The sequence below is a fragment of the Balaenoptera ricei genome, chromosome 4 (assembly GCF_028023285.1).
Source record: "Balaenoptera ricei isolate mBalRic1 chromosome 4, mBalRic1.hap2, whole genome shotgun sequence".
Classification (NCBI taxonomy): Eukaryota; Metazoa; Chordata; class Mammalia; order Artiodactyla; family Balaenopteridae; genus Balaenoptera; species Balaenoptera ricei.
The window spans coordinates 25055658-25077256 of NC_082642.1; the positions used below are offsets into that span (position 1 = coordinate 25055658).

The 21599-nt window shown below is 35.5% G+C and overlaps 1 protein-coding gene across 6 annotated transcripts in view; it reads left to right on the forward strand.

Annotated features, from left to right (window-relative positions):
- Positions 1-21599, forward strand: part of NPHP3 (nephrocystin 3) — a 43833-nt gene that overhangs the window by 8408 nt on the left and 13826 nt on the right. For all 6 annotated transcript variants that reach the window (XM_059920320.1, XM_059920323.1, XM_059920321.1 and 3 more), the window contains 11 exons: positions 1999-2155; positions 4722-4796; positions 6116-6289; positions 8230-8333; positions 9311-9425; positions 9682-9825; positions 10310-10407; positions 11470-11572; positions 12001-12083; positions 13495-13633; positions 15707-15871. In XM_059920320.1, coding sequence (XP_059776303.1) covers positions 1999-2155; positions 4722-4796; positions 6116-6289; positions 8230-8333; positions 9311-9425; positions 9682-9825; positions 10310-10407; positions 11470-11572; positions 12001-12083; positions 13495-13633; positions 15707-15871 — 1357 coding nt within the window. The remainder of the gene's footprint in view (positions 1-1998; positions 2156-4721; positions 4797-6115; positions 6290-8229; positions 8334-9310; positions 9426-9681; positions 9826-10309; positions 10408-11469; positions 11573-12000; positions 12084-13494; positions 13634-15706; positions 15872-21599) is intronic.

Genomic DNA, 21599 nt, shown 5'->3' on the forward strand with positions numbered 1-21599 from the left:
ATAGAAGTTAAACTCATAAATAGAATTGAGATTACCAGATGAACTTGAAAGATAAGTTCTAATTGCACTCTTATAATCAAAAACAACCATGAAATTCAATAAATACTATGACTTTTAATACGTGAATAAAATAAAAAATTAAAAGTTTCACACTGTTAAGCTTGTTTAATAGGTTATAAGATTAACATCATTCATGTAAAGATCATTTTAATCAGGGGTCAGCAACCTATGGCCCTCAAGTCAAATCCCGTCAGCCACCTGTTTTTATAAATAAAGTTTTATTGGAGCACAGGTATGTTCATTCATTTATGTATTGTCTACAGCTGCTTTCACACTACAACAGCAGAGCTGAGTATTTCAGCAGAGACTGTATGGCCCGCAAAGCCCAAAATGTTTACTAGCTGACCCTTTACAGAAGAAGGTGGTGACCCCTGATTTCCATAATCAGCATTAACCTTCATTATTTTCTTTCTTCAGATACAGCTTGAGAGGCACTTGAACACTTGCATAGGTGTTAAATCATATTTTTAATTCTCTGAGGAGCTAACTACTTAAATCCAGTAAAGTGAGCAGTTTTCTTATAATGTGAAATATAATCACACCAATGAATCTAGTCTGCAAATGAAGCTTTTTTTTTTTTACCAGTTAGATATATAGATAGAGACAAAATAAGATAGATAGGAGGTTAAATGAGAAGTTAATTTTTCATTCTATATTTTCTGTCTCATTGGATTTAATCCTTCCAAAGCATTTTTCTCTTTTTATTGAGGACCAACTCTGACTTTAACTGTGTTTGGAAGTGTTTGGAGCCCTAAACTTTATGAGAGTCCCTGCAGTATAACCTATCATTGATCCTTAAGACTCTACCCAGAGGCCAGGTGGCCAGGGAGCTACGTGGTCAAGGAACCTTTTCCCAAAATAAGTTTAAGGATTCCTTCAACTTGATTTCCTTTAGTTGGAGTCCTTTACCTCCCCTTCCCTCTTTTATTTTCCTGTTTTGTTTTTATATTAAGAATATATCCTGTTTTATTCTTTAATATCTAGGTAGTATTTTATCTTAAGTGATAGTATATGTCATTTGTTGTTTTTCTCTTGTTAATTCTTTAATCGTTAAAACCATGTTGTTTTTTCTTTTTTCTTCTTTATGCTTTTTTTTTCTGTTTCGTATTGGGGCAGGTATTTTAGTTTTTTATGCAAATTCTGAATCATATAATGGCTTTCCCCTGTATACACACACTAATTTGCCTTTCTAGACAAACTTTCATTTAATGCTTTTTAGAAAGGGGAATTGTTTAGTTTTCCTTGTGATGTAGAAAACACTAGTAGGTTATTTGAAGATTTTTCTGGAATTTAAATAGGAATAGTACAAACTGTAGTTAGGGTACATTGAGCATAGTTAGAATTTTTTTTTAACCTTTACCACAGTCAAGATTTTAATAGCTATTTAACCTTCCCCATCTGCCTCTGGATCTTTCTTACAGTGTATCTGGGGTATAAGGGTTCAGATCATTTATTGAATGAGTAAAAGCTAAAGGACTAGAGAAGAGAAAAATCTTGAAACCTTGAGGCTGATGATATTTGTGTTTTAACTTGAAATTATATAATTGTGAATAGAATTAGGTTTTCCATTTATTTGCAAAGTCTCATGAGTATGGACCATTATTTTGAGCAGCGTTTAACAGTATTTTTGAGAAGTTTTTTTTAAATTAGATTTTAAAAAATTAAAATTATGTATGCTTTAAAATTTAATTTATTGTACAGTTGATTGTACCTACTCTCATTGTCTGCTAGTGGATATATTATACTTTAATATTGACACTTAGCTAGAATAGAGCTATAAAAACATCCATTTTTGGAAAGTTTCACTTATTCTGCAGCGGGGCCTTTTCTGGCCACTTGTCATTGTAGTAAATCCCCCTTCTTGGCACTTAGGTTAATTGACTAACTGTGTGCTGCCACAGTGCAGTGTAGCACAAGAAATACTGATTTCCAATCTAGCCTGTTATTGGAAGACTGTGAAGAAGCTTTTCTGAAAAACCCTGAAGGCAAACCACGATTACTTTATCATCGTTTGGAAGATGGGAAAGTCAGTTCTGACTCTGTCCAGCACCTGATTGATCAAGTTTCTAACCTGAACAAGACCAACAAAGCCAAGGTAAAATTCATAGGTTGTTTTTAAGAACATGCTTGGCAGAGAGAGGTGCTGGCGTGTTTGGGGAGAGGAAGGAAGCCAGCGGGGCTGGAGCAGAGCGAGTGAGGGGATATGAGTAGGAGCGGTCACGGGGGCCGATGCTGAAGAACCTTGTTTTTTTTACTTAGAGTGAGGTGGGGAGCCATTGAAGGATTTAACCAAAGAGGAAGAAATGCTATTCTGACAAGACTCTCCTGGGCTGCTGTGTTGAGCACTGACTGTGGTTTGGAGGGAAGGTAGTGGGGTAGGGCAGAGGTGGAGAGCTGTTGCCGTCATCCAAGTGAGAGATGCTGGTGGCTTAGACCAGGGTGGTGGTAGAGGATGTGATAAAAAGCAGTAGGATTCTGGATAAATTTTGACAGAGCCAATAGATTTCCTAACAGATTAGTTGTGGACTATGAGAGAAAGAGAGGCATCAACAGCAATATGTGCCTAAAAAGTGTATGATCTGTAAGTGGATAAATCAGAATCTTTACTGTGCTTTTTTCCCAAGCACAGAGTCCTTCTATCTATTGTTGACCAAGGATTAGTGTAAGGAGGAGCCTTTTCATAGTAACCTTTCCTGAAAGCATTGGGAAAAGCCAAAAACTGATGACTAGTAGAAGGATTTGATCATCCCTATATGCGTGGTGGGATATATTTTAGAATAGAGATTACAGGCTTTGCATTACTGCATGCTGAGATAACTTGGTAAATGTTTATAGTTAGTGTTAAGAATACAATCAAAAACAACCCTAGGATTTTGACGAAGTTTCTGTTTCTCTATGCCTAGCCAGAAAATAAGATCAAATATGAATACAAGCATTTTTCTTGAGGCCAGCATAACATAGTGAAGAGTCTAAGACAAGAGTACATTTTTATTACAGTTAATCTCCAGAGCCATTTCATTCTTTGTTTGAATTATTTTAGTACCAGCCTAGTTCACTAGGTGCCATGACGAAAGATATTAATCTTTATCTTTTTTCTATTTTTTCTATAAATATTGCTTTTAAAAATTAGTATACTAGAGGATGAATTTTTTTATATAGGAGTCAAATAAGATCTCTCTACTATGATTATAAATTTAAATGTAGGATAAACTTCTTTGCTTTATTGGCATAAAGATGGATTTTGAAGGTTATGTGTATTGAATGGTACAGAAATACATACGATGAAATTAAAGTAGCTGTTTAACTCGTGTGTGTATCAATGTGTAGGCATGCATACGTGTGTGTACACACGTGTACGTGTGTATATGTGTATGTGTGTTTACAAAAAAAAAAAATGACCTTTATTCAGGACATCAAGAGAAGGGACACTCAGCAGAGTGATTAAAACAATAAAGGCCGGTGTTGGTTTTCCCAGCTTTGGAATGCTCATACCCAAAAAGGTGAATTGATTAGCAAGGTATCCACAAGTTCTTACCTGAAGCAGAAATGTGAGAATTCAGCCATTGGAATTTTCCTGAAAAAAGACCATTCCTTTCACCCTGGGCCAAGCCCCCCAGCCAAGCAGGGGAGGAACTGAGAGTGACAGTTGGGGGGCGGGGGGTGCCTTGTCCTCTGTACCGGCTCCCCAACCTGTCCCCCAAGTGAAGGTCGTGGAGCTGCCCTCAGCCTTGGCACATGACCCCTCCCCCCCCCCCACTCCTCTGGATCATTCCATAAGTAACCCACAGATTTGCTGAGCACCTACTGTGTGCCAGGCCCCAGCCCACAGGGGAAGGCAGAGGGGACCCCATTGTCTCCCACGAATGAAAGGTTAGTTCCCTCTGACCACTACAGCCTGGGACCCCAACCCTTCCATGTTTCCTCAGGTTACCCTGGTTACCCTTCTGAAACAAACAGGCAGAAAGCAAGCACTATTCAGGGAGGGCTTTTATATGAACCTACGTGTTCAGGTTATAGGACAAGAAGAGAAAAACAAAAACTATTTCCCCCAAGGCTGTGAGCTGAAAAGAATCAAGCCAAATTTAGGAATATTTTCCACACTCTCTGCTCCACATGATAAAATTTACTTCTGTTTGCATCCAAGTGCTGGCAGGGACAGAGGCTCCATGGCCTCACTACACACCATGGGGGCGCAGACGCTGCTACCAAGGCCCCAGCACACACCATCCCACCTATCTGGTTCCTTAACAGGTTCCTGCTGTCACATGTCAAAATGTGCAGGTGTGTGCAATCATCCAGACCAAAGTGGACTTTCAGTGGTGACACCAGGTCCTGGACAGAGTTTTGGTATCACCAGCTCCAGTCACTTTCTCAGATGGACACATAAGCAAAAAAGAAAGCATACTTTTTGTTTTATTTGCAACATTGTTCACACTAAATCCCTTGTGTGACCTTAGATGAGTTTTTTAACTTGCCTCAGTTTCCTCTTCTATGAAATGGAGAGAATAACAGTGTCTCCCTCATAGGGTTGTGAGGGTAAATGAGCTAATATACACAAAGTACTTAGAACAGTTCCTAACATATAAGCACTCTAAAAGTGTTTACCGCCCCCTCCTCCTCCTGTTATTTTCTTGTTGTTAAACTTCTTTTTTTCCCCCCAGATCATTGATCACTCAGGAGATCCTGCAGAAGGAGTCTATAAAACCTATATTTATGTAGAAAAGATTATTAAACAGGTAAATGTGCATTCCCTGTAAGATTTCTTCTCAAATATCTTAAGAGTGATTTCAATAAAATTGGGTTTTCCAGAGAAAATCACTTGTTTGGTTGTTTTTGAAAACAATACCAGGGTAAAGTGCCCTCGTTTCTGGCAAGAGTCCATCTGGTGGTATTATTTTGTTATTCCCAGTACCATGTATCTGTATCTCTCAGTTGTCTCACAAACGATTTGATGTTTTAATATCCGTTAAGTATAAAATGGATTACAAAAGTGGTAGGTAAAAAGGAAGTATATGAGGGATAATGTTCATCCTATTCAACAGAGAGTCTCCTTAGATTCTGTGTGCACCTTGAGTTTTTGTATATTAGAAAAATCTGTCTTGAATTTTTCCACCACATTATCCCCCTAGCAATAGAGAGGGGTGAAAACACACCTCTAGGTGTCTGAGATCATGGATCACAGAGGTGTCTCAAACTGAAAGTTTCTATGATGTCTCAGTATTATCTTGAAACTTTATGTGAATTATATATTCTGCTTGATGTTTACCTGTCTTTTTTTAATATTAAAAATCATTTAAAATTATGTATCAGCAAAAACTCTAATAATGATAAGAAAAAGAAAAAGAATTCCCTATCTTCAAGTAAAATGGGCACCAGATGTTTAGCTTGCGTTTATCCTTACCTGCTGGCCCCTCCCTCAGGGTACCGGGGACCCTATTTGAGAAGTAAGGGACTAAATTACTTTTTAAAATTAACTTGTGTTACAAGTATGCAGATTTGTTATCAAAAAAAAGAGTGAGCCCCAAAATAAGATGAATTGAACAGAGTAAATGGCAGTAAGTGAAAATGGACATATTGACCAACTTTACCATTTGTACGACAACATATTTTCAGTGATTAATATAAAGACTAGACATCATAGCAGAGATATTTGATATCAAGAAACCCCATCTTAGTAATTAAATGCTTGTAAAAATGTAAAGCAGCATATTTCTTAGGCATTAGCACGGTCTTTAAAATTGTTCGCCAGCCAGATATAGCCAAAGATATTGTGTAACATCTTTCAGAAACCAGATTCCCTCTAACTTTATTTTTAATGAATGAGAGTGGTGTTTGTTTTTATTATTTTAATATTTCTTTACTTCTTTTCTTTATTTTTAAACTATTGCTTATTTTTATAGTTATAAATTGATCCCTGGAGGTACCATACAAAGGCCATAGGTTTGGGCTCGCCCTCCGAGGTAGGTGAGGGCCATCTTAGGCCTGTGTGCTGACAATACTGTACAAGGTCTTCACTTCCTTTGTTTGCTTTTGTGTGCTTGCTCTTGGTGTTCAGGACATCCTGGGCTTTGAAAATACAGACCTGGAAACTAAGGATTTGGGCAGTGAAGATTCTATTCCAGAAGAAGATGATTTTGGTGATGTTCTGTGGGACATACATGATGAACAAGAGCAAATGGAAGCTTTTCAGCAGGCTTCAAATTCAGCCCATGAGTTGGGATTCGAGAAAGTAAGCATTTGGAGTATTGTTCCAACAAAGATCAGTTGCTGCTTAAAGCCTGTGTCATAATTGTGGTTTCATCTAATTATAGTCAAGGTTAAGGATTGTGCTAGTATCTGCCCTCATGGCTTAATTATCCATGTTGAGACATGTGCTTAGGTTTGTATCATATGAAAGATGTGTGAGATTCAAATATACTTATGAATATCAAACATGTTTAGTTACAGATTAGGATTTATCAACTACATGTTTATTATGCTACCATCTGCAATTCACCAGACCAAGTTTAGGATACCTAGGAAACTTGATGAAAATAGTAAGGCTCTCTATTGTTCCAATTATTGGAGGAATCAAAATATCAAACATTCAGAAAACAAAGAGTAGTTAATGCAGTAGGCAGGTCAGTCCTTCAGCATCCTTAAATATCTAAGCAAATAAACAAAACTAGAAGTGCACAAAGAATCTGTGTTCAAGTTCAAAAATACTTAATAATATTTAAAAATTAATATAAGAACTAATATCTTAAAGAATATTACAGTAGCTGTCACTAACAGCTGTATTTTTATAGGATTTTTAATGACTTTCATAATTTAGACTCTCAGTGTTTATGTCCTGGTTCCACCATTTCCTCACTATGGATTTTGATCAAGTTACTTAGCTCTAAACTTTGACTTTCTTGTCTGTAAAATGAGGGTAACTAATAACACCTGTCTCACACGGTTGTTTGGGGGACTAAATCAGGTCATGCACATAAAGCACTTGGCACGGTACCTGGCATATGGTAAATGTTAAATTGTTGTTATTTTATAAGAGAGACATTGCTATCACTATTTTATTATATAAATGAAGAACCTAAGGTCCAGATTATAGTTTGCCTAAGAGCATACAGGGTGTAGATTGCAGATGTGAGATTTTAACCTAGGTCTTCTGGCTCCAAATCCTATGCTTTCTTCTATGGCAAGGGGTCTTAATGTGGGAAACATGGGTCTGTAAATGGGCTTTAGTTGGGACCATGAACTAAACTGTTAGGATTTACAAGGTCATAAATCAATTAAGCCCTTTTCTTCTTGAGAAGTATCATTTCTATGAGAAATATTTGAGTTCCTGGGGAATATGATATGACAAACAGAAAAATTGATTGAAAAACTATACCAAGTAATTATTTATTGTAGTTGCTGGAAATTTCTGCTACCCTAAAGCTCGCATAAACTACTTATTTATTACACATTCTTTTGATTCCTCATCAGCTACCATTTAGACCACTGGTACACTTAATAAACATCCTAACACCCAAGATGACTTTGGAAACTCCTTTATAACGACTGAGATATTTCAGTTTTCTGAGTATGTCCTTTTCAGCTCTGAACGAGGTTTTCCTATCTGGGGAAAGCCTAGGAAATAGGAGTTCTTGGACTTTGCATGGAACACATGCAGTTTCAGAAAGATCTCAGGTGTCCTAGCTTGGTTCTCAGTAGCATGTTGGGAGACTCCAAGACCCCAGACAAGACCCCCTCTTGTTTCTCTGGAAACTGAGATGGTCTCCAGGACAGGTGTTCTTCTGACCAGGAGATGTAGGATGCCTGCTGGTGCCCTCAAGGCCATCTGTGGTACTTTCCATGGTTCAGGAACTTAAGGTAATGCAGTAGTCTCCCTGCAGCGTTTTGCAGGACATCTGAATGGTGCAAAGCCCCATGGGGATCTGAAAGGTTGCCCCTCATCCATTAATACTCTGGTAGGAGAAATTGGGGCCCATTCTTAGTTTACTACTTTGGACATATTTAACTGGCCATAAAAATAAGCAATTATGAGGGTGCTATTGATTAAAAGTAGATTTCATTTTTTCATGCAGCTTTTCTCCACTGATTTCAGAGGATAATCAGAAATTGACTCTATTTAGTATTCTAAGAGGCATGTTCTTCTTCACAATTTAAATTCATTTTTATTTCTAGTATTACCAACGCCTTAATGATCTAGTGGCAGCAGCAGCACCAATTCCACCCCTTCTTGTATCTGGAGGACCAGGCTCTGGAAAGTCCCTTCTTTTATCAAAGTGGTATGATTCAGTGCAATTAAATTGTTATCGTTGTCATCATTTGAATTACTGAACTCGTTCAACAAAATGAATTATTGAATGTCTACCTTGCTGCAGGGCCTGTACTGAACATTAAAAAAGCAGAAGGAGTAATATAACAGACTCATGCCCTGAGATAGATACAATTTGAAAGTTAGAGAGAAGATACAGAATGAGAAAGGAATAGGAAATGTGAGCATTTGTGATTGTGTACATAAATTATGTAGGTCAGAGCTAAGGGAGTGGTCACTGTGGCATGGAGTCAGGTGAATTATAGAGGGCATGTGCCTTTATTTTCAATTACTGGCTTTGTCTTAAAAGTTTTATTGGGATTTTAAATATTTGAAACAAGACAAAGACTGACTATTTAGAGTAGAATAAATCATAAAGAATATCAAAATAAAGGATAATCTTTACTGCAAATGCAAACCAGTTCTTCAAATTATGGACTAAGGTTCATATAAGCTAATAAACTCTTAGTTTTATTTTAGTTCATCATATTATTGAAAAACAAGTGGTAAGACCATTTTCTTTCACGCGTAGTTATTATTTACATTGAGGAGTTAGTGTATGTTGTTTCCTTTTTATTGCCCTTTTATTCAGAGTTATGTTTGGAAATACTATTTTTATACTTAACAAAGAAACTTCCTTTTTCCTTTAATAACATACTTGTAATTAAAGGTTAATGCTCATTTTACTAATACTTTAACCTCAAATGTATAGTGTTTTGGTTTACGTTAGTAACACCAATTTGTAATTAAAATGAAGCTATAATTTTTAATGGTTTATTTAAAAGAATCTAAAAGTGGTGTAAAAATGGAAGTTTCCCATATTAATTCAAAATTGACTGACCATGTAATTACTAACAGGTAGCATTTGATGCTTAGTGCATTGTGAATTCTTTTTTTGTTGACCGTAAAGGAGCTTCATCAGTCTTATAAAAGGTCTTTTTCTTTCAGGATCCAGTTACAACAGAAGAATTCCCCTAACACACTAATTCTTTCTCATTTTGTGGGGAGGCCCATGTCAACCAGCTCAGAGTCTTCCTTGATTATTAAACGACTGACTCTAAAGGTAGAAAAATATACCGTCTTTTGGAGGTATCAGAATTTTTATTTAGATTCAGAAGTTGTCAGGCCTGAGTACCTGATGATAAACCAATTTTCAGTATTACACATTTGTTTTGGTTTTGCATAAGGTTAAAAATTGTACTCAATGCAGTTGGGTCCTTTTGGTGACAATTTTGGCTTAAAATGCAGAGACAGAAATACTTGTCACCAGTTGTGATACAGTGTAGCTACTTTAATTTGCATGTGTTCTCACCTTGTAGTTGATGCAACATTCTTGGTCAGTATCTGCTCTGACACTGGATCCTGCTAAGCTTCTGGAAGAATTTCCACATTGGCTGGAAAAACTCTCTGCCCGTCATCAAGGCAGCATCATCATCATTATTGATTCTATAGATCAAATTCAGGTATGTTTTTACTTTGTAACCTATTGATATTCTCAGAAAGAGACAAAAATATTAGTAGTGACTATAGCAGACATTTAAATCATATGTTTGTGAGAAGAAAATGTTGATGTTGTTTCTTTTATTTCTGCTTAATTTCTAGAGAGGAAGCATGTGGATAAAAAATATATATATATATATGCCAGTAGATGCTAGTATCTTATTGGGAAGGACCAACTGTATTTTCACAATTAGCAAATATTGTTCATTTTGACATGGTTTTAGGGCCTTGACATTTCCTTACATGCCCAGAATTCAGATCAGTGATAGTAGTGTTTTGCCACTTGTTCTTCTAATATTCTGAGATAAATCATCCAAAAAATAAGATTTTATCCTTAATAATAATGAGAAATTTAATGAGAGTTTCATTTTACTTGGGGAGCTGTTATTGGGTTGCTTTTGAAATATTTTGAATTAATAGATGGAATTTTGTTTTTATATTTTTAAGCAAGTTGAAAAACACATGAAATGGCTGATAGATCCACTGCCAGTGAATGTAAGAGTAATTGTTTCTGTGAATGTGGAAACATGCCCTCCAGCATGGAGGTAAGTGCTAAATTTAATTCTTTCAGATTACATGAAATTTTTAAAGTATAAACAAAGAAAGGTTTTTGATATGTGTATTTCTCATATTTTTCATATGATGTCAGTGAGAATGGGGAGAAGTGGGCAAATTCAAGAAAAGGATGCAATCTATAGGATTTGGTGGGAGGTTAGATCAGAGATGTGAGGAAGAAAGCTAGGATAGCTCCCAGGTTTCTGGCTTGAGAAATTAAGTAAACTGTGGTTCCATGAACTGAGATGGGAAACACAAAGGATGGGCAGGTTTGTGGAGCAAAGGTCATGACTTTTGTCTTTGGACATGGTTTGTTTGACTTGCCGATTGTAGCTCCAATTGGTGATGTCTAGTAGGCAGTTAAATTTATGGGTGAGGAAAACGGGGAAGGCCGAGCTAGGAAAAATAGACCAGAGACCTGTGGTCCTGAAATGCAAGCTCACCTTAACAGTCCTCAAAAAGGGATGCAGTGGCTGAGTTCTGTAAGGCAGTGTTTCTTGACCTATTTTTGCCTCCCCACCCTAGGAGCCCTTTAGTGATTTTCTTCCTAATCACCTGCCAAGAAATGTTAATACTGTACATACATCATATATCGATTCATGAATATAAACAGATATGTGTGTATATTTGTGCTTTATGCATAAAGAGAGTAAGATTTCCCCTCCCCAACAAACAATTTTCACTACCCCATTGAGAATGGATGTTGTAGGGTGTAAATTCTAATTGGATTACAAGTAATCTGTGGACGAAGACTGTCTGATACTATTCCTCACAGGCACTAATACCTATGTTGTTTTACTGATGGTATAGAACATAGAACTGGAAATGTTATACACTTCGTGTATAAGCTATTTATAACAGTGTTTGTTGTGATTAATTGCTAAAAAATGAAATAATATTACTTAATATGATTAACAGATTAATTTTTTTATTTTATGAAGGCAGTATAAAAATTTAATTCTTGTAATAGACTTTGACTTGTCTTGTGGGTAGATTACAGCTTTGTTGTATTATTAAAAGAGAATTTCATTTTTCTTTTCTTTAAATAAAAGGTTGTGGCCTACACTTCATCTTGACCCTTTAAATCCGAAAGATGCAAAATCTATTATAATCGCAGAATGCCACTCTGTAGACATTAAATTGAGTAAAGAGCAGGTAAGTATTTTTAATTTTGCTGCTTTCTTTTACTCTCTATAGCTTTCCTTCTAAAAACACCTTATATGAGACTTAAAATTCAATATACGTACTCTATATGGTTCTAAGGAAAATTGGAACTTAGTAATAATTACCTTCTTAAATGCATTTACTCTTAAACTAATAACAGATATAGAAGAAGCAATAAAAAAGACTTTGGTCTTAAGGTTTACTTTACTATATTATATTAAGCAGTATTTTAAAAGCAAAAAAGCATTTGCATGTTGACGGCATCTGTGGTCCAGTACCACACGGCAGTGATGCCGCTGATGAGGTGGCAGGAACCGTGTTATTTCCGCAGGGATATTTGTTGATGGCTTGGTTGTAAAGACCGCTTAATTCCAGGGTGGTTTTGTATTTCTGTTTTGTTTTTTGGTAAACTGGTGCAGGAGAAGAAGCTAGAACGACACTGTCGTTCTGCTACAACCTGCAATGCCCTTTATGTCACTCTTTTCGGCAAAATGATTGCGTGGTAAGTGGTGGTTATTTTATGTCATCTTCAGCATGTTTATGTTTGCTGCAGAACGCTTCTTCACCGTGTGAAACTGAAAACTGATCATTATGACAATCTCTTGGGCCACTAAGATTCTGTTTATTCTAACAGTGATACTAACAACCGTGAGAATGTGACTTATGACTGAAGATTGCTGCTAGTCCTTGAATATCAGACCTTGTTGGATATATCTGTCTGGTTTTCATCACAATAACTTTCTCCTGACTGGAGGTTGCAAAAGAAGGCCATCTTTGGTCTCAATTTGGGGCCCACCCAGGAGTGCTCATTGTCGCCTCCCTGAGGCCCCTAGCTCTGAGAAAGTGAGGAGACAACTGAGGCATAAAAATGTTATTTCAGGTGTCTTTCACTATCAGTAGGTAGGTATGTAGGTAGGAATTTTTAATTGTCTCTGTTCCCACGTCCTGATAAACCTTTCATCTTACAATAGGTCTTCTATTTTAGAAATCCATTCATAATTTGCCTTTAGATAAGCAGTAGAGTGTTTTACTACTTTTACTTCTTCATCAGGACAGCCTCACCTAGTTTGTCTGTTCACAACCAGAGGTAAAAAAGATCAACACTTGTTTTGGTATTCATCACAGTAGGTTGTAATCCTAGCACAACTCATATTCTAGACACTAAATCTAGTACTCTTGTCTCTTAATTCCACATTCTCACCTGAAGCACCAAATTTGAAACAAAAAAAATCTTCTGAAACTTTGAATTGTCCATGATATTTTCACTGCCCCCAGAGTTGTGGCGGTACATCTGTGAACATCAGTGGCTTGCATAAGTACAGTTCAAGAGTCGTGCATTTCATAATAGTTATTGAAATTATCTCTCTTAAGAGGGACTGTGGAACCATTTTTTTGTTTTTCCCTATTCTTTGCATATCTTTATATTTAAAAAAGAAACTACTGGTAAATATTGTGTAATATTTTAAAATAAACCCCATTTACTGATTTTCTTTAGCCTGATGTTTTCCAAATTCTGGTTCTATTTTTTTTAATTTAATTTGCATGGCTAACTAATAATACTTATTTATAATTATTTTCCTGCTTCCTGTATGTAGGCGGCAGGCCTCTAGGTGATAAGAACCATGTCTCACTCATTTTTATGTTCCATAATGTATAGTAATTACTTGACACATAGTTAAGTCCCAGCATATGTTTATTGAATTGAATTAAATGGTAATACACTAAAATAACTGTGATGACTCTAGCAACCCCATAAAACTAATGTTTTCCTGTGTCATGTTTTATTGAATTCCTGTTATCAGTTAAACAGTACAAAACATAGAGGTAAAATAGAGCATTGTTTTTATTTACCCCAAATTTTTCACAGATGTTGGCAGACTGTAAGAAATTAAATCTGTTCTCAATTCCAACAGTGCTGGGAGAGCAGGCAATTTAGATAAAATCCTTCTTCAGTGTTTCCAGTGTCAAGATACTGTTTCATTATATAGACTTGTTCTTCGATCTATCCAGGAGTCCATGACAAATGATACGGATAAAGAACTAATGAAACAGGTAAAGTGTAATAAACTAATAAAGGGAAGATTATTTTGCCTTGTTTGTATTTGTGTGTGAATTGAAGTAAACAGTAAATCCTTGTAATGCTAAATATGTTTCGAGCATATACTATACCCACTACCATAGTGTGCTGTGGCCAGAAGTGATATCTCAGGGAATTTGCATTTTCCTGATTATCATGGAGATTTTTTATCTTTTCATGCTTCTTGGTTATTCTTGTTTCCTCTTAGGTGAATTGCTTGTTCAAGTCCTTTACTCAATTTTTAACGGAGTTGACTTTTTCTTGTTGATCTGTTAGGAGTTTTTAAATGTTCTACATATTGAATACAAATCCTTTGTTATAGAGTTTGCAAATCAGTGTCTTTTTCCTGTTCTTGTCTTTTAACTTTATGGTGTCATTATACAAAGTTTTATTTTAATGAAGTCAGATTTATCAACAGTTTCTTTCATGGCTTATGCCTGTTGTATCTTATTTTTTTTAATCCTTTGCTATCATAAAAGTATTCTTATATTTTTTTCCCTTCAAAATATTTTATAATTTTGTTCTTCATGTGTGAGTCCTTAACTCATATGATATATTTTTATTTATTGTGTGAGGAAGGAATCTACTTCTTTTTTTTTTTTTTTTTTTTGGCTATACGACTTGCGGGATCTTAATTCCCTGACCAGGGATTGAACCTGGGCCACGGCAGGGAATTCCCAGGAACCTACTTCTCAATCTTTTAAAATACAGCTAGTTAATTGTTCATTTTATTTAATACATCTTTTCTACTGATTTGGAATGCCATCTGTCAAGTATCAAGCTCACATATAATCATGAGTCTGTTTCTAGGGTCTTCTGTTCCAATTTACTATTCCTTGTCAATACCACTGTCTTAACTATTAGAACTTTAAAGTAAGCTTTGATATTTGGTTAGGCAAACCCCCTCTTAATATTTTCCACAGTTGTCTTGGCTCATTTCCCACATGTATTTTTAGAATTGGCTCAGCAAGTGCCATGGAAACTCAATATGCAATTTTAATTGTAGTTGCATTGGATTTAGAGGCTAAGTTGGGGGAAATTATCGTATAAGTCTTCTTCATGGAAAGCTAAATAGCTCTCCATTTATTTAGTCATCTTCTTGAATGATGATTTTCAATAACATTTTATCTTTTTCCCCATAAAAGTCTTAAACATCTTTTGTTAAAATTTGTTTCTAAGGATAAAATTTGTTTCTGTAGTTAAAATAGCATTTTACAATTGTTTGTTGCTGGTTATTCAATTTAATTTTTGGAAATTTACTAGCAACCTTGCGGAACTCTTATAGTTTTAACCTGGATCCATTTTTATGTCGATTTCTCAGGTTGGGGGTTCCCCTGGGTTTGACTTTTCATTCTGCCTCTAAGCCCACAGTCTTCTGTCTGTTGGCTGTTTCCCTCAGGCACTCCGTCACTAGGGACAGCCTTTGAAAGGTCCCTGTGTTGGCAAGCATTCTATCATAGTTCCAGCTCCTTGCTTCACAGAGTTTAAAGGCTCCCCTTCCATCCTGACTCTGGGTGTGAAAACCCAAGCTAAATTACGGGACTGCTGCTTATCCTCTCTCCCCACTTCACCCAGGGACAGCAGCTCCAGCACTTAGCCCTCTAATTTTCAGTTTCCTATTTATTTGGGATACTTGGGGGATTTCCCTTTCTTTTCTGCAGGTTCAGCTGTACTTTTGGAAATGTTTTGTTACGTGTTATCTGACATTAACAGGCATTTGTAGTAGGAGAACTGTTTTCTTCCACCATCTTCCCAGAATCAGAACTTTGTCATTAGTTTTAATAATACATTTCCTGCAGTTTTAATTTTCACTAAACTTTTTCTATATGTGTGTTATCTTTGGTGTGCTAGACTTTATATGTACACTATCTTATTAGTGCCTTTTGGAAAGTGTGTTTTATTTTAAGAAATCTGTTTCTTGTTTTATTAAATCACTTGAATGATAAATTCAAATAAGTTAAAGTTTAAAAGAATTGTGGAAATTTTAATGGCTGTTAGTTACTAATAGAGGTGCTTTATAATCATTGTTAATTCGTTTTTCTACCTAGATTCTCTGCCTTGTAAATGTTAGTCACAATGGTGTGAGTGAATCAGAATTGATGGAACTCTATCCTGAGCTGTCCTGGGCTGTCTTGACCTCCCTTATTCACAGTTTACACAAAATGTGTTTGTTGACTTATGGTTGTGGTTTGCTCAAGTTTCAACATCTACAGGTAAATGTTATCTTAATAAGGTTTTTTTCACTTATTGAAATGTCCACATATCATCGCATATGTATTATGCTATATAATACCACATCATTTCAAATATTTCAATTACAAGACAAAATTGAAATCTCAAATTTGGCATTACAAAAATGTTTTACAGTGATTTTAGGTTAGACACAAAATTTGGCTAATATTATTCTTATGAAGTAAGTACCTTTGTGAAATGGCTATTACTTTAAAAGGTAGTTTTTTCAATTTTATGTTTCATTGAATTGCTGGTATATTATATATGTTTTAAGAACTTTGGCTCTGTAAGTCACTGTGCCTCAATTCACAGCCCAGCTCTTCACAGCTTAATGTAACCTTGGGCAAGTTCTCTGAGCCTTGGGCAGATGTTTGCAGCTTACCTCAGGGGTTGTAAAGATAATTAATTGAGGTGGTGAATAATTAATTGATCCTGATGAGGTCCTAGGCATGATGTCTAGCACATAGTAAATAATGACTAATATAACTTTTTTTTTCCATATACTAGTTTGCATCTGCTAATACCAAACTCCCGATCCTTCCCTCCCACACCCCCCTTCCCCTTGGAAACCACAAATCTGTTTTCTATGTCTGTGAATCTGTTTCTGTTTCACAGAAATGTTCATTTTTGTCATATTTTAGATTCCACATACAGTATTTGTCTTTCTCTTTCTGACTTACTTCACTTAGTATGATAATCACTAGGCCCATCCATGCTGCAAATGGCATTATTTCATTCTTTTTCATGAATGTCCATCTGTCAATGGACATTTAGATTTTTTCCATGTCTTGGCTATTGTAAATAGTGCTATTGTGAACATAGGGGTGCATATATCTTTTTGAATTATAGTTTTGTCTAGAAATATGCCTAGGAGTGAGATTGCTGGATCATATGATAATTCTATTTTTAGTTTTTTAAGGAGCCTCCATACTGTTTTCCATAGTAGCTGCACCAACTTACATTCTCACCAATAGTGTAGGAGGGTTCCCTTTTCTCCACACCCTCTCCAGCATTTGTTATTTGTAGACTTTTTAATGACAGCCATCTGACTCGTGTGAAGTGGTACCTCATTGTAGTTTTGATTTGCATTTCTCTAATAATTAATGATGATGAGCTAATTTCATGTGCCTATTGGCTATCTGTATGTCTTCTTTGGAGAAATATCTATTTAGGTCTTCCACCCATTTTTTGATTCAGTTTTTTGTTTTTTTGTTATTGAGTTGTATGAGCTGTTTGTATATTTTGGAAATTAAGCCCTTGTTGGTCGCATCATTAGCAAATATTTTCTCCCAGTCTATAGGTTGTCTTTTTGGTTTTTTTATGGTTTTCTTTGCTGTACAGAAGCTTGTAAGTTTGATTAGGTCCTGTTTGTTTATTTTTGCTTTTATTTCTATTGCCTTGGGAGACTGACCTAAGAAAACATTGGTACGATTTATGTCAAAGAAGGTCTTGCCTATGTTCTCTTCCAGGAGTTTTATGGTGTCATGTCTTTTATATTTAAATCTTTAAGCCATTTTGAGTTTATTTTTGTGTTTGGTGTGAGGGTGTGTTCTAACTTCACTGACTTACATGTGGCTGTCCAACTTTTACAACACCACTTGCTGAAGAGACTGTCTTTTCCCCATTGTATGTTCTTGCCTCCTTTGTTGAAGATTAATTGACAGTGGGTGTCTGGATTTGCTTCTGGGCTCTCTATTCTGTTCCAATGATCCATATGTCTGTTTTTGTGCCAATACCATGCTTTTGATTGCTATAGCTTCGTAGTATTGTCTGATGTCTGGGAGGGTTTGTTCTTTTTCCTAAGGATTGCTTTGGCAATTCTGGGTCTTTTACGGTTCCATATACATTTTAGGATTACTTGTTCTAGTTCTTTGAAAAATGTCATGGATAATTTGATAAGGATCACATTAAATCTGTAGATTGCTTTCGTTAGTATGGCCATTTTGACAATATTAATTCTTCCAGTCCAAGAGCATGAGATATCTTTCCATTTCTTTGAATCATCTTCAGTTTCCTTTATTAATGTTTTGTAGTTCTCAGCATAAAAGTCTTTCACCTCCTGGGTCAGGTTTATTCCTCTGTATTTTATTTTTTTGGATGTGATTTTAAAAAGGATTGTTTTGGTTTTTTTTTTTTTTTTTTTTACATTCCCTTTCTGATGTTTCATTATTAGTGTAAAGAAATGCAATGGATTTCTGTATGTTAATCTTGTATCCTGCTACCTTACTGAATTTGTTCATCAGTTCTAGTAGTTTTTGTTTGGAGTCTTTAAGGTTTTCTATATGTAGTATCATGTCATCTGCATATAATGACAATTTTAACTCTTCCCTACCAATTTGAATACCTTTTACTTTTTTTCTTGTCTGACTTCTGTGGCTAGGACTTCCAATACTATGTTGAAGAGAAGTGGTGAGAGTGGTCGTCCTTGTCTTCTTCCAGATTTTAGCGGGAAAGCTTTTATCTTTTCACCATTGAGTATTGTATTGGCTGTTGGTTTGTCATAAATAGCTTTTATTATGTTGACATATGTTCCCTCTATACCCACTTTGGTAAGAGTTTTAATCATGATTGGATATTGAATTTTCTCAAATGCTTTTTCTGCATCTATTGAGATGATCATGTGATGTTTGTCTTTTCTTTTGTTGATGTGGTGTATCATATTGATTGATTTGCGTATGTTGAACCATCCTTGTGACGCTGGGATGAATCCAACTTGATTGTGGTATATGATCTTTTTTATGTGTTGTTGGATTCAGTTTGTTAATACTTTGTTGAGAATTTTTGCATCTATATTCATCAAAGATATCTACCTGTAATTTTCTTTTTTGGTAGTATCTTTGTCTGTTTTTCATATCAGGGTGATGGTGGCTTCACAGAGTGTCTTTGGGAGTGCTCCTTCCTCTTCAATCTTTTAGAAGAGTTTGAGAAGGATAGGTATAAGTTCTTCCTTGTACTTTCAGTAGAATTCCCCTGTGAAGCCATCTGGCCCTGGACTTTTGTTTGTAGGGAGTTTTTAAATTACAGATTCTATTTCACTTCTAGTTATCAGTCTGTTCAAGTTACCTATTTCTTCTTGATTCAGTTTTAGTGGGTTGTATGTTTCTAGAAAGTTGTCCATTTCTTCTAGGTTGTTGAATTTGTTGGCATGTAACACACAGCCTACTCAGGGATGCTGCCATATAAAAATAGCCCTCCAAGACCACAGTAGGTAATTGTTTCTCCTAAACTCATAGAGCAAGAGAAATATAAGTAAAATGAATCAGAGGAACCACTCCCAATTAAAAGATCAAGAGAATTCCTCTGAAAGAACAAACAATGAAACAGACCTCTTCAGTCTAATAGACACTGAGTTCAAAAAAGAGATAATGAAAATACTGAAGGAATTAAGAAGGACTATTGATAGAAATACAGATTACTGTAAAAAGGAACTAGAAACTATAAGGAAGAGCCAAGAAAAATTAGAAAATTCACTTGCTGAAATGAAAACTGAGCTAAAGACAATGAATAGCAGAATGAGTAATGCAGAAGAATGAATAAGTAATCTGGAAGATAGAATAATGGAAATTACCCTATCAGAACAGTAGACAGAAAGCCAAGTGAAAAAAAAAAATGAAAGCAATATAAGAGACCTATGGGATAATATAAAGCATGCCAATCTATGCATAATAGGGATCCCAGAAGGAGAAGAAAGAGAAAAGGGAATTGAAAATGTATTTGAAGAAATTATGGCTGAAAACTTCCCAAACCTAAAGAAGGAAACAGATATCCAGGTTCAGGAAGCACAGAGGGTCCCAAACAAGATAAACCCAAACAGACCTACACCGAGACATATTATAATAAAAATGGCAAAAGTTAAACATAAAGAGAGGATTCTAAAGGCAGCAAGAGAAAAACAAAGAGTTGATTACAAGGGAACCCCCATAAGGCTATCAGCTGATTTCTCTACAGGAGTGTTGCAGGCCAGAAGGGAGTGACAAGATATATTCAAAGTTCTGAAAGGGAAAAACCTGCAACCTAGGAAATTCTACCCACCAAGATTATCATTTAGAATAGAAGGAGAGATAAAGAATTTTTCAGACAAGCAAAAACTAAACCTATACTAAAGGAAATATTGAAAGATCTTATCTAAATAGAAAAGAAGTAAGAATCTAGGGAAGAGAAAACCACAATTGGAAAATAAATCACTTAAATAAGCCAGTACACAGATTAAAAAAAAAAAAATTTCTGTGAAAGTGATGATTCACAGAATCACACATGAACCACAATGAACAGCAAAAGGACAAACATGAAGATGTAAAAGATGACATCAAAATCATAAAATGTGGGAGAAGAGCATAAGAAAATGTAGATTTTTTTTCTAGAATGTGTTTGAGCCTATGTAACTACCAGTCTAAGGCAAGTAGGTATAGGAAGGGGTTAACATACTTGAAAAACAGGGTAACCATAAATCAAAAACATACAATAGATTCACAGGAACCAAAAAGAAGAGAACATAAGCATAATACAAAAGAAAATCATCAAACCATGAAAGGAAAAACAAAAAGAAAAAGAAAGGGACAAAGAAGAGATATAAAATCAATGGGAAAACAAGGTTTAAAATGGCAATAAATACATATCTATCAATAATTACCTCAGCTGTCAATGGACTAGATGCTCCAGTCAAAAGACACAGTGGCAGATTGGAGAAAAAAACAAGAGCTGACAATATGCTGCCTACAAGAGACCCACTTTAGAGCAAAGGACACACATAGATTGAAAGTGAGGGGATGGAAAAAGATATTTCATGAAAATGGAAATGACAAGAAAGTGGGGATTGCAATACTCATATCAGACAAAATAGACTTTAAAACAAAGGCTATAAAGAAAGATAAAGAAGGACACTATATAATGATATAAGGATCAATACAAGGAGAGGGTATTACACTCATCAACATATATGCACCCAATATAGGAGCACCCAAATACATAAAATAAATACTAACAGACATAAAGGGAGAAATTGATGGGAATACAATAATGGTAGGAGATTTTAACACCCTACTCACGTCAATGGACAGATCTTTGAGACAGAAAATCAATAAGGCAACAGAGATCCTAAATGATTCAATAGAACAGTTAGACTTAGTTGATATTTTCAAGACATTACATCCCAAATAAAGCAGAATACACATTCTTTTCAAGTGCACATGGAACATTCTCTAGGATTGACCACATACTAGGGCACAAAACAAGTCTCAACAAATTTAAAAGTATAGAAATTATTTCAAGCATCTTTTCTGACCACAATGGCATGAAATTAGAAATCAACCACAGAAAAAGAAACTAGAAAAAAAAAACAATTACATGGAGACTAAGCAACATACTACGGAAAAACCAGTGGGTCAATAATGAAATCAAAGAAGAAATTTAAAAATACCTTGAGGCAAATGACAATTAAAACACAACCATACAAAATTTATGGGATGCAGCAAAAGCAGTTCTTAGAGGGAAGTTCATAGAGATAAGAAAAATCTCAAATAAACAACCTAACCCACCATCTAAAAGAATGAGAAATAGAACAAACAAACCTAAAGTCAGCAGAAGGAAGGAGATAATAAAGATCAGAGAGGAAATAAATAGAGATTTTTAAAACAATAGAAAAAATCAATAATACCAAGAACTGCTTCTTTGAAAGAGTAAACAAAATTGACAAACCTCGGGACTTCCCTG